General features: G+C 44.3%; 1 protein-coding gene and 1 pseudogene across 2 annotated transcripts in view; one reads left to right on the forward strand and one right to left on the reverse strand.

The window, feature by feature from the left end:
• Nucleotides 1-4,700: 4,700 nt before the first annotated feature.
• Nucleotides 4,701-13,417, reverse strand: LOC307075075 (high affinity cGMP-specific 3',5'-cyclic phosphodiesterase 9A-like; annotated as a pseudogene). The gene is made up of 13 exons: nucleotides 13,330-13,417; nucleotides 12,278-12,427; nucleotides 11,975-12,020; nucleotides 11,686-11,776; nucleotides 10,600-10,727; nucleotides 10,059-10,118; nucleotides 8,844-9,335; nucleotides 7,984-8,076; nucleotides 7,033-7,100; nucleotides 6,689-6,791; nucleotides 6,132-6,236; nucleotides 5,408-5,554; nucleotides 4,701-4,793 (listed from the first exon to the last, which is right to left on the reverse strand). The product of its transcript is annotated as a high affinity cGMP-specific 3',5'-cyclic phosphodiesterase 9A-like (transcript).
• A 490-nt stretch (nucleotides 13,418-13,907) lies between these two features.
• Nucleotides 13,908-17,955, forward strand: part of LOC307074733 (CLIP-associating protein 1-B-like) — a 53,877-nt gene continuing 49,829 nt past the window's right edge. The window contains exons 1-2 of the mRNA XM_079735005.1: nucleotides 13,908-14,933; nucleotides 17,769-17,847. Coding sequence (XP_079591131.1) covers nucleotides 14,739-14,933; nucleotides 17,769-17,847 — 274 coding nt within the window. The 5' untranslated portion in view covers nucleotides 13,908-14,738. The remainder of the gene's footprint in view (nucleotides 14,934-17,768; nucleotides 17,848-17,955) is intronic.

Consider the following 17,955-nt stretch of genomic DNA (forward strand, 5'->3'; position numbering starts at 1 on the left):
CGGGCCGGATACGGCCCGTTTGAAAAATTTTCTGGCCCGCGAGACTGCCAGTAAATAACAGTGATGAAAATTATTACAAAATATAAAAAAAAAAAAATTTAAAAATTAAAATATTTAATTATTATTATTTTTTTCTAATTTTCTTAAAATTATTACATCAACAACGGCTCTGATCTGGATCTAACCGGATCTAACTCATAAATATCTATGTCACGCACGTGAACTAGGCGTGTGATGCGTAGCCAATCATGCAGCCAAATGCAGCCAATCGCACCAATCACAGCGCTGCTCTGCAGTTGCCGCGCTGCTCTGCAGTTGCCGCGCTGCTCTGCAGTTGCCGCGCTGCTCTGCAGTTGCCTGAGCTCATGGGTGACAGGGTTCGGCACCAGCATGGCGCTCTCTAAACCGAAGAAACGGAAAATTGACTCGGAAAACCGCCAGTTCCAGAGCGAATGGACGGACAAATATTTATTTATTTTGCCTGCCGTGACCAGTACGAAACCGGTCTGTTTACTGTGCAACGAATGCATGTCTGTGATGAAAGAATACAACTTGAAGCGGCACTACAAGTCAAACCACGGCTCGTTTTCGGCTCGTTTCCCGGAGGGCTCGGATGAACGGCGAAGCAAAATACAGTGTCTGCTAACATCATTTCAACACGGTCAGGCCGCCCTTGGTCGCTTTTGCACGGAGCAGGAGAGGGCTATGATAGCATCCCTTCGTGTAGCCTGGACACTAACCAGACAGAAGAGACCTTTTACCGAGGCGGAGACGGTTAAAGATTGTATGCTGGCTGTCATTGACGAAGTGGTTGTTGATGAAAAAGTGCGGGAAAGCGTCACCTCATCCATTAAAAAAGTGCCTCTCTCGGATACATCAACTCTTCGCAGAGTGGAATTACTCGCAAAGGATGTATCAAGGCAGCTTTTGGATAACCTAAAAAAAACTGATGTTATGAGCATCGCTGTGGATGAATCAACCGACTGTACTGACATGGCTCAGCTATGCATTTATGTCAGATTTCATGATGGAGTGCGCTTTAGAGAAGAACTTGTGGGGCTTATTCCGATGGAGGGACACACCACAGGTGAGGCGATATTTCAAAAGATTGTCGCATTTTTTGACGAGCGTGAACTGGATTTACAGAAAGTTTGCCTTTTGGTCACCGATGGCGCTCCAGCAATGATTGGTAGATTACAAGGGCTGACAGCGAGGCTATCAACCATAGCTCCACACATGCAGTTTTTACACTGCATTGTTCATCAGTCTGTGTTGTGTGCAAAGTTGAGCGGTGATCTGAAAAACACCATGGACACTGTCATGAATATTGTGAATTTCATCCGCTCAACCTCCAGCCTACAACACCGCCTTTTCCGTATGATGCTTGCCGACATGTTTGCGGAACACAAGGACTTGCTTGTTCATAACGATGTCAGGTGGCTTAGCAAGGGGAATGTTTTGGACCGTTTCTGTGAGCTCCACCAGGAGATTGTGTCTTTCCTTCGCGTGTGTAAACACAAACGGGCAGCAAACCTCCTGGAGCGCATGCTGGATGAACAGTTCATGGCAGAAGTGTACTTTCTGTGTGACATTTTCAAACACTTGAACACCCTGAATCTTGAACTGCAGGGACGAGAAAAGTCTATTGCTGATTTGGTTGAGAAGCTTTGTGCTTTCAAAACAAAGCTAACCATTTTCACAACAGACTTATCAGCAACAGGACTGCTGCACTTTCCAAGACTGCGTGGATTCATGAACACAGCACCGGAGGCACGGATAACGCCCGTCATGACAGATTTCATGACAAAACTGACTGAGAACTTTACTGAGAGATTCAAAGGGTTCAACATTCCCATTGAGGTATTGCACTTTGCTCGTGACCCCTTTTCTATCAAACCTGAGGCAGACTTTTGTGCAAAAGTAAAAGAGGTAATGTCTTCTATTGATGAGAGCATCTTTCAGTTGGAAATGGTTGATGTGCAATCCTCCTTTGCTTCAAAACAGTACTTGCAGTCTGAGGGTGCAGAGAGCTTTTGGTCTAACCATGTGAACCAATACCAGTACCCCACAATGAGGAAAGTGGCCTTGCTAATACTGACAATGTTTGGGTCCACTTATACATGCGAGTCAAGTTTTTCACATATGAATGCCATAAAAACAAGGGCACGTTGCTCCATGACCAATGAAAAGTTGCACGAGTGTCTGAGGATTGCCCTGACTACATATGAGCCAAACTATGTTGAAATAGCAAGGTCAAGGCAGTGCAATTTTTCACATTAACCTGAAAAGGCTCAGAATGACAGCAGTGTGATGCTAATGGTAATGTCTTCTATGACAGCATCTCTCAGACTTAAAGGGGACATATTATACCACCAGGTGTGAGTGTGATTAGCCTTACAAGCCGTTTCTAAAATCTGCCCCATGTGACATCACTAGGGGGCGTGTCCAACTAGATCTGTGCTGGATAGATGAGCAACATTTACTTCAGTCCACTGGGTAGGCTGGTAGACTGATCTATCCAGCACGGATCTAGGTGGACACGCCCCCTAGTGATGTCACATGGGGCAGATTTTCGAAATGGCTTGTAAGGCTAATCACACTCACACCTGGTGGCATAATATGTCTCCTTTAAATGATGAATGTGCAATTACTTTGTGTTAAAAACTTGCAGTCTGAGGGAGAACTTTTGGTCAAAACATGTTAAAAAACTATCAGTCTCTGTGAAAACAGTTCAGTTTTATGTTCATTATTTTGTCTGTTTTACTGTCCAGCTCAAATTTTAACTGTGAGTATGGACTGCTATGTTTGAAATTGTTTATCTCTATCTATGTTGTGAACAGTCCCATCTATGGTCAGATGGCTTTGCTTTGTTAATCTTGAATGTAGCATTCATATAAATATGGACCTTGGTTATAAAAGCCCTTTTGTGAAAGTATTAAAGTGGGGGAAAAAGTGGATACTGTATGTGTCATTCGTTCTCTATTATCAAGAGTTATTTTTTAGCCATTAGTTTACAAATATTCTGTGCGGCCCACGAACCCCCAGTGATTTTCATATTTGGCCCACTTGCTATTGAAGTTGAATAGCCCTGCTTTACACTATGGGGTGCAGAATGAATGTTATGCAGTTCTGTCAGGGGTTGAACACCTGACTTATTCGGGGCTTTACTGAGCTTGCCTGTTTTAAAGCAGGACCACCGATGCCGGAACAGGACAATGTGCAGGGAGTGGAACTACAGTGCTTCAGGCGGAGAACCGGTGAGACTCCTGTCAGACAGCAGAGTGCAGCAATGGGTGCCACTGGTACCACGGCCGAGAAGGAGACTGATGAGACTGATATATTGTTGACCACAGGGACTTGAACTTGCTTTGTTTACTGTGTGTGTGTGTGTGTGTGTGTGTGTGTGTGTGTGTGTGTGTGTGTGTGGTGTTGTAGTTACAGAATGGCACAAAGAATAGGTGATTAAGCAAGAATGTCATGTTAACATCAAAGTGGCAATAATGTTGACATTTTAAGAACACTGGTTAACAATGAAAAATATTTTTATTCTGCATTCTTGATCTTTATTTATTCCCGTAGAACACAGTTAAAAAACAATTAGCCAACCTTTTTTAATTAAAAGAATATAAATAATAAACAATTCAAGTGGTACAATTATTTAACAAATATATTTACCTATGGCTTACAGTATAAAGAGAAATCATACTTATTTAAAAATACAAAGAATCCAACTCATATTTGCCAAAAGCAATAATTTAAGACATTGAAGACTCGTGTCATTTCAATTCAAGCCTTGATTGGATTCATTATTATTATTTGACCAATGTAAATAAAAGAAACGCCAGCATAATGCCGGATCTACTTTACAGCAATATTGCAGGATTTCTGTATCAAAAAGGACTTGTGACTAGACACATACAGTTTGAATATCAAAACAAATCAATCGATCAATCAATTCCACAAATAAATCAGTAATGATGTGCTCAGTTGATCATGGCTTACTAAGAGGGGGTCTGTTGTCTTTTGTGAGGTGAATCGGAAGCCAGTCTGAATCTGACAAGCTCCCCTCCGGTCTGACCTCGAGATGCTACCCTGGAGGCAGCCAGCACGGGCAGCTCGGCCTCCATCCAATTCTGTCGGCCAATGAGCAACCCCAGCCCCAGCCCAGCCCGCTGAAGCTCATCCAATCGGCTGCAAGGTAAGGTTTGACAGATGACAGCCCTCATCAATCTCATTTCAGACCTAGTAGGTGAAGGGGGTATGGTCGGGCAGTGCAAGGATTCTAGTGTGAAACTAAAACGTACTATGATTCTAGTAGTTTTTCTCAAATGTTAGCCACTTGATAACTTGAGGACAGCTACTCAAACAGGGCCTTCATCCGGAGGGGGTCAACGTGTAAGTGTGTGTGTGTGTGTGTGTGTGTGTGTGTGTGTGTGTGTGTGTGTGTGTGTGTGTGTCTTTGTTACTGTGTCTATGTTTGGGTTTGTGTGTGTGTGTGTGTGTTTCTTTGTTACTGTGTCTATGTTTGTGTGTGTGTGTGTGTGTGTGTGTGTGTATGTGTGTGTGTATGTGTGTGTGTGTGTGTGTGTGTGTGTGTGTGTCTGTTTGGGTTTGTGTGTGTGTGTGTGTTTCTTTGTTACTGTGTCTATGTTTGTGTGTGTGTGTGTGTGTATCTGTGTGTGAGGTCTGGTCTGCCCTCATCATGGCTTGGCGCAGCCTGCTTCTGCCTGGGCTTCCTTCTCCAGGTCTGTGTAGTAGTCCAGGGCCTTCCGCACGGGCTCCAAGATATGTTGCTAGGGAACAATGTTAAAGCCAGCCGGTGAATGATTAAAGCTGCAGTAGTTGACATTCAAGAGCTGTAAAGAGAGAGAACAAAATTCCTAAAATTCCTCCCTCTCCACTCCCTCCCTCCCTACATTTCTTTGTGAATTGCATTTGATAACCTTTTGATTGACAGGAATGATGGATTCCCTGAACCAATCGGGAAAGAGACTGAGCCGGGAGCGGTTGTAAATCGAAACAGTGTCATCCAGAGGCAGTTTCAATTCAACAAGAAACAAGAAACAAACAACAACAATATTCTCACAGCGCATTTAACTCAATAACAGCTGACAAGATGGCCGTGGCCTTCCTCAAAAAATATCATAAAAAGCACTGTTAGACCACACTACGTCACTCAAACTAGTAACTGTGTATAGAGGAGGGCATACATCCACAACTACTGCTAACTAACAAACTACAAACAGTCTTTTGTGGTTTGGAGGGGAAATGTTAACCTTGTTCGCCACTTTGAAACAGCCTATGAGGTGTTCCTATTAGAGAGAGGTAGGTGCTACTGTAGAGGAATGAGAGAGAAGCAGAGTGTGTGCCGGGGTTAGGAGAATCTTTGGAAAGGCGTGGGGTATACCTCCAGGCAGGGGAAGAGCTTGGTGAGCTCTGTGAAGAGAGGAAGAAGCACGAAGCGAATGAAGCCAGTCTGGGAGGAGGGCTTGGACACTTTATCCCGGTCCATGAAGGGAGTCACCGGGAGACCCTTCAGCTTCTCAGAGTCGCTCTGGAAACAAAAGTGGAAACACTGAAGTGGGGGCCGCAGTCGTCCCACAGGAAGACAGGTCGGGCGAGGTTGTTGGAACAAAGTAACCGGATGGCGGAGAAAGGTCTTGTGCGGAGACATGATCGCGTGGAAAAGCTTGATGTGTGTATGAATGCTGTGTGTGTGAATGCTGTGTGTGTGAATGATGTGTGTGAGAATGCTGTGTGTGTGAAGGCTTAGTGTGTGAATGCTGTGTGTGAGAATGCTGTGTGTGTGAATGCTGTGTGTGTGAATGCTGTGTGTGGTAATTCTGTGTGTGGGGATGCTGTGTGTGGGAATGCTGTGTGTGTTCAAATCAAGTCGGTCGTGATTTATTTTGATTATTCCCGCCATCAGATTTCTGATGTTCGTCGACATGGATACCCTATTGCCTCGGTCCGGTGACCAGACCGAAAGCACATTTCGTATGACGGTCCAGAGCACCAGTGGCAAGAATGCGTTGATATTGGGCGGGGCCTATAGCTCAAACAGGGATGGTATTTCCTTTAAAGGCTAATTACGTGCTAACGAACGAGCTGTGAAGTGATGTGAAGCTCACCTGGTTGAAGAACTCCTGCAAAAGACAGTCCAGCCAGGGCTCGGCGACGGCCATGGGCCTGGCCTCGTTGGAGATGTCGCTCACCTTCACCATGATCTTCATCAGCTGAGAGACACAGTCCACAGCTCAGTAACCGGGCTGCACGCTTAGGAATTTAATATTGCTAATTACCTTAATGATTTTTCTGCCTGATATTGTGATTCAATTATTATATTTTTTTATTATGGTATTATAATATAGAGTGATTATATCATAGTAAATGATACATTGTGATTATAAAATGTTAAATATATTTTCTTTAATAATTTGATTTCAAAAAAAGAAAGCAATATTAGTTATGTTTGTATTATTGTTCGAAATTAATTGCAGCACTTTTTCAAGATCAGATAAAAGCAGCAAAACTGTCCTACATTTCGATGAACATGCAAGTCATTGCACCGTCACCCTCCAAACTACTAAGCAGTGTATAATAAATCACACACTGGTGTGATTGTTGCAGAAATTAAAGAGAGGAAATGAAAAAGAAGAACAAGGAGTCTGAGCGACATCCTCCTCACCACTTCCTTATGACCTTCTGTCTTGAAGTCAAACGCAGGCAGCGTGGCTTTGAACTTGTTGAGTATCTCGTTATGTCGTGCCATGTCCGTGGCTAGAATACACCTGGGGACAGTTAGAACAACAGAATGAGCACTCTGTTTGGATTACAATGGGTTTTGATTGGGGTTCATGGTTCTCATGAACTTGGCTCCGTAGCAATGGGCCGGTAGTCAGACACTGACATGGAACTCATGAGACTCAATCAAAACACAATATCAGCAAAACAAAGTCAATGCAGAAAAGTAATAACACTTAGAATAAATGAGGTTGTGTAGCAATGCAAAGTCACACAGTCATTCCTTACTTGATCATTCCTGCTCGAATATGTTTGTACTGATTGCCTGTGAGACTCTTCAGGATGTTGCACTCAGGCTGTAACAGAAGAGCATTTTTATTCAGCATTTACACCACTGCTGTCAAAGAATGACAGACAAAGTAACAGAGTTTGCAGTCTCGTCAAAACACACAAATCAGGTAGTGTGCTACTATGTCTGTAATAGAATCTTTAGATATGTCTACGTTAAAGTCAGGATTGGGGGAGTACTCCGACTTTTGCATAGCTTTATAGTTTTAATGCTTGAATTGCCGTTTAAATTACGCATTATCGGCCAAACATAATTGTTTTGTTATGAGTAAGAAGTTTAATGTTACAGGTAAAGAATACATGCTTTATATTTAATCAGCATTACAGAATTATGTGTTCCAGGAATATGCATTTCCTATGCGTTTCTATTCAGGACGTGTTCACTTTAAAGGGTAATTCCGGTGTAAAATGGATTTTGGATATGTTTTGTATGATAATGAGTTGAAACGTTCGTTTTGGAGCACAAAAACTGTATATAGACGCTTTCTTCAGTTGGCTGTTTTTAGCCGATTCTATCAAAACGCTATAAACTTGGAACGATGGGGGCATTTGTTATGGTAAAAACTTTAAACCACTTTAAAGGCTAAAAGTAGCCCGACACTTCTTTGGTAGTATAATAAGGGTCTTAACATATAAAACGAGGCATTGAGAACTTTGTAAGTGTACAGATTGTTTATTAAAAATGACATTTTATACACACAATACCGTCAGTAGATCACCCGTCGATGCCATTTTGTTTTTAAGACTCAATAAGTAGATTGGCGAACACAGAGCTTGCGTGTTGCTGACAGATGTCACAATCTCTGTGTTCGTCAAGCAAAAATGGCGGGTAAGCGGCCGTCAATGACAGCGATCCCGTGAGTGCTCTGAGGGGATAAACATGGCGGATACCTTGGCCAGGATGGCGAAGGCCACGGCACAGTGGTGGTTCTCAAGCGGCGAGATGTCGTTGTAGCGCAGAGCCAGATCCGTCTGGGCGTTGATCTAGTACATTTAAGGAGATATCCAACGTTAATCACATCTGGAATAGATTGGTTATGCCTACAACATGATGTGTACCATGTGATGTAGCCTTTCCAGTTTATTACACCTGATTTCATCACATACGTGTGTTTTTTGTCTACTGTGAGTAAAATGTTGGTAAGTGTACTCTCTCTGGTGTGGTGAACTGGAATAAATTACCTTTGGAAATTAAGAGCATAGACAACTATCATTGTTTCAGAAAAAAGGTAAAAATCCTGGCTCATGGTGAATTTAAATCCCTAGTGACACTAACATGTCTTCCGCCATGTGAGTTGTTGTCTGTTGGTGTTTGTCTATGTATGCATTTTGCACTTTAATACAGAAAGTAAGGGTTAGGGAAGATTCTTTTACATGTTTAGCCTCTCATAGTCTATTTTCTTTTATGTTTAATGTTTGGTTTTATATGTCCTGTCTTGTAACATCAGGGACCATGATGGAAATAAGTGCTTGCACTTTGTCATGTTTTTCTTTTATCCCTTGGATATGTCCAAATAAATCAAATCAAATCAAACCAAGATTTCCTGTTCAATAATCAAGGGAGCTTTTCCCTGCTCCGTAGGGGGTTAGGGGTTCATCACAGTTGGCCTGTGAAACCCTTGGAGACAGTAACTGGGACAACTCTGTTCCCCACCAAACCCTCCCATGGAGACTCAACAGAAGACCATAGCAGAGGGTAAAACGGATCACCAGACTTCAGTAGCCCGGGTTTGGGGGGACGGGGCACAGACCTGGTAGACGTTGTTGTAGCCGGGGTGGTCCAGGTCGTGGCAGAGAGCCGACGTCAGCATGACGAACAGGTCGATTCTCTCCAGTTCACTCCTGAGGTCCGTCAGCCAGATCAGCCCGTACATCTGCCACCACAGGAGACCTCGTTCAGACCTGTGTGTGTGTGTGTGTGTGTGTGTGTGTGTGTGTGTGTGTGTGTGTGTGTGTGTGTGTGTGTGTGTGTGTGTGTGTGTGTGTGTGTGTGTGTGTGTGTTAGATGCCAGCATGTCTACGAGGGACCAAGGGAACCACAAGGGGGCGTCGGCAGGTTTGATACCATTTGAGTTACGCAGAAGCAGTGCTGGAAGTTGTGGAAGGGGATGTTGTTGTAGTGGCGGTAGACTTCAAACAGGAAGTTCTGGAGCACGTCCACCTCGATGTGGAAGGCGGTGACGAAGTCCAGGTCAGTGTACATCACCTGCAGCAGCACCAGCATCTCGGCCTCCTCCCATTGCCTGAGGACACCCCGCCCCCACACACCTATGGTGTTAGTTTGCTGCCCCCTACAGGTTTAAACCTTGTATAACAGTTAAAACACTCGTTTTAAGGGCGTGTCGGTTTTCGTCATTGTTTAGTTGTTAATTGTGATGGATTTGTCATAAGTGGAGACATTGCTGTGTTTGAAACAACCGCAGGGTTTCTCATGCGAGACGTGGCCAAACAAAGCCTAGAATTAGCCTAGGTGACGGTATATTCAGGTTGATTTAGGATGTTACAGTTCTACAACTATCTTGACTATCTTCTCAAAATGAAGATACAACAATCTTCTCAAAATGGCAAAAAGAAAATCCTGTGATGCATTCTGATGTACAAGCTCAAAAGTCTAAGGATAAACGGTGTGAGCTGGTGCATCACTCACAGGCGTCACGCTGGGGTCAATACTGCGATTTGTTGCGTGTCGTTTACCTAGGCAGTTCACCCAAACTGCGCGTGAGCAATGCCAAGGCGAAATGCCGACTATAAAATGGCCGTGCTTGGACTGGATAAAAGCGTCTCTTAACTGAATACATTTTATTTTTTTATAAATTGCATCTAGTTAATAATATTTGCATCTAGTATATTATGATTCTTATCAAATTCTTATACTTCAGATGTAAAGTATCGAGTGTGTGTGTGTGTGTGTGTGTGTGTGTGTGTGTGTGTGTGTGTGTGTGTGTGTGTGTGTGTTTGTGTCTTACCAGTTGTCAAAGAGGGGGGTCTTTAGGTATTCCCTCACTTTATCATTCACATGCAGGGAGCTACATCCAAACACAAGTAACAAGAGGTTTGGTTATTGTCTGACATAGTTAGGGATTCTTTGCCCCGAAATGCATAAAGCAAAATGCTATACTGGAGAAACAATGATATCTAGCAGAACAATAAATAACGCATTTCAGAGAATATTATTGACAATATAACATTCAGGCCAAAATCTGAATAAATAGGGTCTATCATTTGCATTGACAATACTTTAATAACAACAAATAAAAAAAGGGAAATGATATCACAATTTCAATTAAAAAAACAGTCTCAAAGGGCTTAACAGGCCGCATATTTATGAGAATGATTCTAAAATGCATCCAGAGTTCCCCCAGAATTCCCTCAAAACTCATTCCAAATTCATTCCAAACTGCTTGAGAGTTGATTCCCAGGCATGGTTCTAATGTGGTTTTGGGGCCCTGCATCCCACATGCCCGTCCCCCACTGTGAGCCCACTGCCGGCCCCAGAGACCAGGTCACCTCATGTGGCGGAACGTCCGGCGGACCTGGGCCTGCTCGTCCTGCACGGGCCGGCGCCCCTGGCTGGCCCGGCGCTGAGGCCTCTCCTGCCCCTTGAAGAGACCGATCCAGCTCAGGTGCTCCACGTTCTGCCGGCCGCAGGGGGGTCAAGGAGGACATTGTCACTCTGCTACTGCTACTGTTACTGCTACTGCTACTGCTACTGTTACTGCTACTAATACTGCTACTGCCACTGCTACTGCTACTGTTACTGCTACTGCTACTGCTACTGCTACTAATACTGCTACTGCTACTAATACTGCTACTGCCACTGCTACTGCTACTGCTAATGCTACTGCTACTGTTACTGCTACTGCTACTGCCACTGCTACTGCTACTGCTAATGCTACTGCTACTAATACTGCTACTGCCACTGCTACTGCTACTGCTAATGCTACTGCTACTGTTACTGCTGCTGCTACTAATACTGTTACTGCTACTGCTACTGCTATTGTCACTGCTAATGCTACTGTTACTGCTACTAATACTGCTACTGCTACTAAAACTGCTAATGTTACTGATACTGCTACTGTTACTGCTACTAATACTGCTACTGCTACTTCTACTAATACTGCTACTGTTACTGCTACTTCTACTAATACTGCTACTGCCACTTATACTGCTAATGTTACTGATACTGATACTGCTACTGCTATTGTTACTGTTACTGCCACTGCTACTGTTACTGCTACTAATACTGCTACTGCTACTGTTACTGCTACTAATACTGCTACTGCTACTGCCACTGCTACTGTTTCTGTTACTGCTACTGCTACTGTCTGCCACTGCTACTACAATATATAGAATATATTAAAATGGTGGCACAAATGAATCAATGTTTTAAGATAGATAGTTATGTATCATAATGAACCCCTGCTCATTCAAAAAAAATTATGTGCACTAAACACATCCGATGTGATGCCATGAAAAATACAGGGTTCCCCGTGTGTGTGTGTGTGTGTGTGTGTGTGTGTGTGTGTGTGTGTGTGTGTGTGTGTGTGTGTGTGTGTGTGTGTGTGTGTGTGTGCGTGGACGTGCGTGGCCAACCTCTAGCTTCCTCTTGAAAGACTCCACTTGGCTCTTGAGATCTGTGGTTTTCCCAGTATCTTCAAGCACCTTTGTTTCCACGTTTTCCAGCCTGGGGATTTGAAGCTGGCATTGAGTAGTTCTTCTGAGAAATGCTTGACACGGAAATGACTTCCCTCGAGTTTGAGAGTGAGAAATTGATTCACTCCTTCACTTTGTAGAGCAGTCAATTAGTAGACAATGCAAATAAGTCATTGTTTTAATCAGGAAATAAATAAAAAAGGGAGAGATTCCTTAATTCTGGACTGACCTGTTGTCCATGTTGCGCAGCTCGGTCGGCACGGCTAAACCCCGATCTACATGAGGTACAAATCATCAGTGAGTCAGATTAACTGATCATATGCCTATGCATCAAGAGATACCCTAACCCTACTCTATGAATCAATGACGGCCCTCTGTCAATATAGTTATCAGTGCTGCTAAATGCAATATGTTGACAATAATATACACACTATTGGCTGTTCAAAGAGAGAAAAAGAGAGCAAGGGAGGGAGAGAGAATGGGAGAGGGCGGGAGAGATAGAGAGAGAGAGAGCGAGTGGGAAGGGCCTCACTCTGAAGCTCGGACGCCACCACCTCCAGTCTGTAGCATGTGTTGACGTCATTGGCAGTCAGGCGGGGGGAGATGTTGACCACATTCCCCTCGGCGTCGTACATCGTCAGGATGTCGTGCGGGCCGGCTTCCGCCGCGGCTCGGAGCAGGTCTGGAGCAAAGACCGCGGACATCTTTATTAAGGTCCAACCCCTAATAAAGTATAATCAGGCCGCACTTTGCCTCGGAGCCTATTACCTCGCGAGTTGATAACGGGGGGAAGGCGGAAACAGTAATGGCTTTTAATAATGCTGTCATCCGTTTTTATTTTGGTTAGTTCAGAAAGCAAGAAAATAATGGCATGATAATAAACGATAAACGAATAAAAGATTATCCGTACGTATTTGTACTTAAAAAAACAGTGTTTTAAAGCATCAATCTTCAAATGTAGCCTAGGCCTCTTTCTTTATTTTATATCAAACAACAACAAGATTTCACTATAAACTAGACCTTAGTGACATTTCAGGCCAAAGGGTAAAAGATCCGCTTCCAATACTTTTTCTTTCTGTTTTTCTGTTTAAAATCCTTAAACCTAAAAAGCCAAAAGCCTTGGGCCCTGTGCCAACTGTTACTAATAAGGCTTATCGATAGTTGGCCATATAGTGGCTGACCCCACTTAGAGCAGCCCTCTAGTCTGAGGAGCTGTCAGTGACACATGCTGGACCTTGGACAGCCTGGGGTAACTTGTACAAAATAAAGAAGCCAAACCTCCAGTGACTTGGGAAGCAATAATTAAAGGACAACGCATGTCCTTCGATAGGACACATTGTGCTGATTGAAATTAAGGATAAAATGCCTGTTTTACTCCAGACAATTAAATTCATGAATATGCGAAATTATTAAGTATTGAAAGTATTTATTAAGTATTGAAAAACATTAGGCTATAATACAGTAGTATGTTGGCATGTTGTGTTTTCGACCAAATGAGAATAAAAATGTCATTCCAAATTAAAAAAAATAAGTTTGAATTAAAATCAACGATATGCAGCCTCAAAGAATGAAGCCGTCTTCTACCTTTGACATCTGTCGATGAGCAATCGGTCCGGAACTCTGCATGCTCCAATCGGCCGTTCACCATGAAATAAATCACTCTTGAGGTCATCCTGAAGACAAGAACCTTTGATTGTGTACACTTTTAAAAGTTAGTGTATAGCACACCTGCAAGTGACCGATAGACAACCCGTTCCCCGCATGTCTCTGACCGTCAGAGACCTGTAGAATGTTTATCTGGTATTTGTCCAACTGGTGTCGCTGTTCTACCAGTGTTTATCTGGAGATTCCCCACCAGTTGTCTCTATTTTACCAGTATTTATCTGGTGTTTATCCAGCGGGTGTCGCTGTTCTACCAATGTTTATCTAGTATTTCCCCACCAGTTGTCACTATTTGACCAGTGTTTTTAATTGCTGTCCCCAGTAGGTGTCGCTATTTTGCAAGCAGTAAAACGAATCCTACGGCGTGTTGAATGGGACATCTCGGTTCATTGTGGCAAATTCTTAGTCATGTTTTTTTCTTTTGAATGACTTTTAGTCCTCAATATGGAAAAGTTATAAAGTCCTGAGCACAGTCGCCTTTACGGTGCCCCCCCCCAAAAAAAAAATCGAACAACTAACGACTCCCTATTGCAGAAGCTAAAAAGTGGCCCAAAGTGAGGTTAATGCTGGGTTTCAGCCACAAGCACCAGCGCCGCTGTGACTCCTACGGGACGGACCGAGCTCTGGGTTTCTGTGATCCGGAGCTGTTTATCATGCAGGCTGTGATCCCGCTTGGGAACAGCAAACCCGCCGCCGATCGCAGGTGAGCCCACAACAGGCTAAGTGGAAAGCTAACGGTATCTGCCGACGGGAAACTAAACCCAGATAGCCCACTATCGCTCAACGTGGATTGTGTTTTTTCTTTTTGTGTTTTTTTTTTAATAGCATGCCGTGCTAGCTAACGGTAGCGCCGGGTGTTGCACTGCTAGTCCGCTAGCCTGCCGCCTTGTGTGTCACCACAGGGACGTCTCTCGTGTGTTTATAACAGTAAACCAGACACACGGAATCCGACATCAGCCCTTCATAAGGTAGCGAGTGACGTCACAAAGCCCAGCACACATCTCGTGGGGACTTTGGCTTGATATGCAAATACTTAGACAGGCAGACTTCAAAGGTCGCCGCTATCTACCCATCCATTGCAAGTTTATCGTAAACTTTGCCTGATTATTGATATCTACGAGTGGATCATCCTCTGGACGGTTGACCCATGCGACGCTGGAGGATGAGGTCCAGTGTGTCCTCCAGGACCAGCGAGCAGCACGCTAGGCGGCCCGCGTCGTCACCCAGTCTAGGGGTGTCTGAAGTGTAAGCCAGGGGCCCCGTGGAAGTGTTCGCCTGTGAAGGGCTTCTTGACTTTTTCGCCGACCGCTTGGACTGAAAGATCAGCAACAATGGAGGTAACGATGGATTACTGCGTGGAGCTAGTGCTGCAGAAGGACCTGGGGAAGCGGCTGCAGACGGGCCCGGAGATCACGGAGCTGCTGTCGGACCCGGAGAGGCTCCCGACCCTGGAGCAGGACCCGGCCCTGCTGGACCGGATGGTGGACGGCGTCGCCAGCTCCTGGGTCAACAACAGTCATTTCAAGGTGGGATGATGAGATGACCTGGTAATGAAGTGACCTGGAACTCTACTGTGGGGCCAGCACTTTGGAGCAGGAGGTTGTTGGTTCAAAGCCCCGATTGTCTAAAAACGTGAACATCTGTACTAGGAGGATGCATATAATCACGTGTATTTTCTGGGTGTGGTTGATTGCAGACACACTATTAATATAAATTGTGTCTGAGTGTTATGTTCATAAAACTGGTTGTGTGGTCATTAAACTAGGCTGATTGTTCTAGCTTGTCTAATGTAAACAAACAATAACCACATGCACGTCTATTATTCCCTGGTATGCCGGCCTGCTTAATCCTGCTGAGCAACCTTCTAAAGTCAACATACAGATTTGACTTCCTTTTAAATGCAGTTCTTTTGATTGTGACTTCCTTTCGTTTTTTGACGCTACTTAAAAACAGTGGGCAGAATTTAGTGTGGAAAGGTTACGGTGCCTTTCTTAAGAGTAGCTAGCCTCCATCTATCACAGTAAGCTTGTGCCACAGGTGACTGGATTCACACACCCACCACGTGGCAGGACTTCAGGTGTTTCGGACAAAGTGTCCTGTGGGACTGTTTGAAGCTGAAAGGGCTTTCTATAATTGAGTGGCAGAGTGGTTTAAGTCATGAGTGTGATGCTATACTGTGTAATGGATGCTCTACTAACATGCATTAGCCTGGATATGTGTGTGTGTGTGTGTGTGTGTGTGTGTGTGTGTGTGTGTGTGTGTGTGTGTGTGAACTCTGGAACCGCCTAAGTGAATCTCTCCCTCCCCCATGATGCACCTCTTCAAACTGAACAGTGGGGCCATCAGGCCTTGTGGTCCTGCTAATTAAAGCTGTTGGACTCATTACTGCGTAGTAAGCGATAAGACGTTGGAGACACTGGCAGCCAGAGGTTGAATTAAAATCAAGCTACCAGGTTCCTAATACAATGTGTTTCTCACGCACACACACACACCCACCCACCCACCCACCCACCCACCCACCCACACACACACACACACACACACACACACACACACACACACACATACAGGCTAATGCATGGTAGTAGAGCATCCATTACACAGTATAGCATCACACTCACGACTTAAACCACTCACACACACACACGTCAACGATTCAATCAGAGCCCTTCCTGCACCGCCACAGCCATCGGGACCCGCAATGAGGCCGCGGGGTCTCCTGTGGCGTGTTGGGGCGGAGCTAGCGCCTGTGGCCTGCGTTGAGTTTCATCTGGCCCCACCCTCCCTCTTCCTCCCAGCCCTATCTGCCACAGATAGAACGCTCCCTCCACTCGCCTCACAGCCAGTCTGTCAGCAGACTGGCCCGAGGGAGGAGGAGGGAGGCAGCCATAGCAAGAGCTGCAGAAAAAGGCTTAGGGGGGTAAGGCCAAGCCTGTACGCTTATAAAGGCGTGGATATGGGTTCATGGAGAGCGCGGTTCATGTGGGTCATGTATTGTGGATTAGCATGGGGCCAAGCCCATGTCTTCCCTGTGAGCTGCATGCTCCGGGTTTGCTCAGAATTGTGGGGGGGGGGGGGACAAACAGAACCAAGCCACATGATTTGTGGGTAACAGCACCACTGACGTTCCGCTGGCTCCGGGACAGACCTTGACATGTCCGGCCGGCGTGGAGACAGATGGTGAAGGCAGGAATGGGGCCAGGAAATCAATGACATGTAGTGTTTGGGTGCAGCAACCCTACATTTACAGAGCGGTCCTTTGGGACGGCCACGCCTAGTGGGTTACAGTTGAGGTGTACCACTCAAGATCCCTCCTTTTTCTTCCTTCCTGGATGATGACTGGTGTATTCCTTGTTCTTTGGTGTGTCATAAATTATCTTATCATTCTATAAGTGTGAAACAGCCGTGATTTGATAATTGAGGATTCTGTTGTCGTTTCATTACACTCTAGCATCACATGTAACTAGAGCGGCTCGAAACGATGTTGCCATTCATGACCCACCCACAAAGCATGTGGGCAGCTGCGCTCATGTTGTTAACCGCAACACTGTTACAGTCCTCGGCCAGCAGATGGTGCCAGTGGGTAGTATGTTGATATTTATAAATTTGTGTGTTTCTTCTTTGCAAAAGAAGTGTTCCAAAAATTGCACCGTAGCCCGAACACGAGGTTCAGGTGATGCGAATGTGTCGATTATGGTGTTAGCAGAGTTACTCTCACCAGACGTTCATTGAGTATCTCAAGCCACCCCAAGACAAGGATAGTAAACTTTTCGTGGCGGAAGAGGAGTACTACTTGGTGCGTCATGTAATGTGACTCATGGTGGCATTCATTGTTAACTTTGAAACAAACAATGCAAGAAAAGACCGGTATTTGCGTGTTCAAATGTCATGAAGTGAAACCCGCATTTTGTTCAGTAATGGGATAAAGGGAGGTGAAAGAATCTGCTGTGTGCATATTACCCAGAATCCCTTGCAGGCAGACTGCTTTGCTGTTGCTATTGATTTCAAAATAAAAGCAGGGCAAACGGTTTAGCTTTATACCAGTGTTTCCCCCAGCACTGTATGGTTAAGCCTTAACAACAATAGGGCCCCGCCTTGACTATCAATGTTTAAAAAAATAATAAAAAATAAAAAATTATAATTATTATTATTTTTATTTTATTTTTTTTAATTATAATGCATCAACAAAGTACAAAACTTCCGTAGGGAAGTTTTGTACTCCCCCCCCCTCCCCCATGACCACCTTGACTAAGTCATTTTCTGGGGGAAACACTGTATACTGTTCAACCATCACTTGTATTCATCTACTCATATAATTATCTCCTTCTCTTGTGTAATGTGTTTTTCTTTTTATGATTTAGGTGGTTTTATTTGGAATGGACATTCTATCAGCCCTGGTAACAAGACTACAGGAGAGATTTAGAAATCAGGTTGGAACAGGTATGAATATCTTTTTTTTATCCAACATGTCATTGAAAGACAATTGACCATCTACACTGGTACTGATGTACACTGATATTATATAACAGTTTATTATGCTATTATGTA

The sequence above is a fragment of the Pollachius pollachius genome (assembly GCF_949987615.1).
Source record: "Pollachius pollachius genome assembly, chromosome: 4".
In the NCBI taxonomy this organism is placed as follows: domain Eukaryota; kingdom Metazoa; phylum Chordata; class Actinopteri; order Gadiformes; family Gadidae; genus Pollachius; species Pollachius pollachius.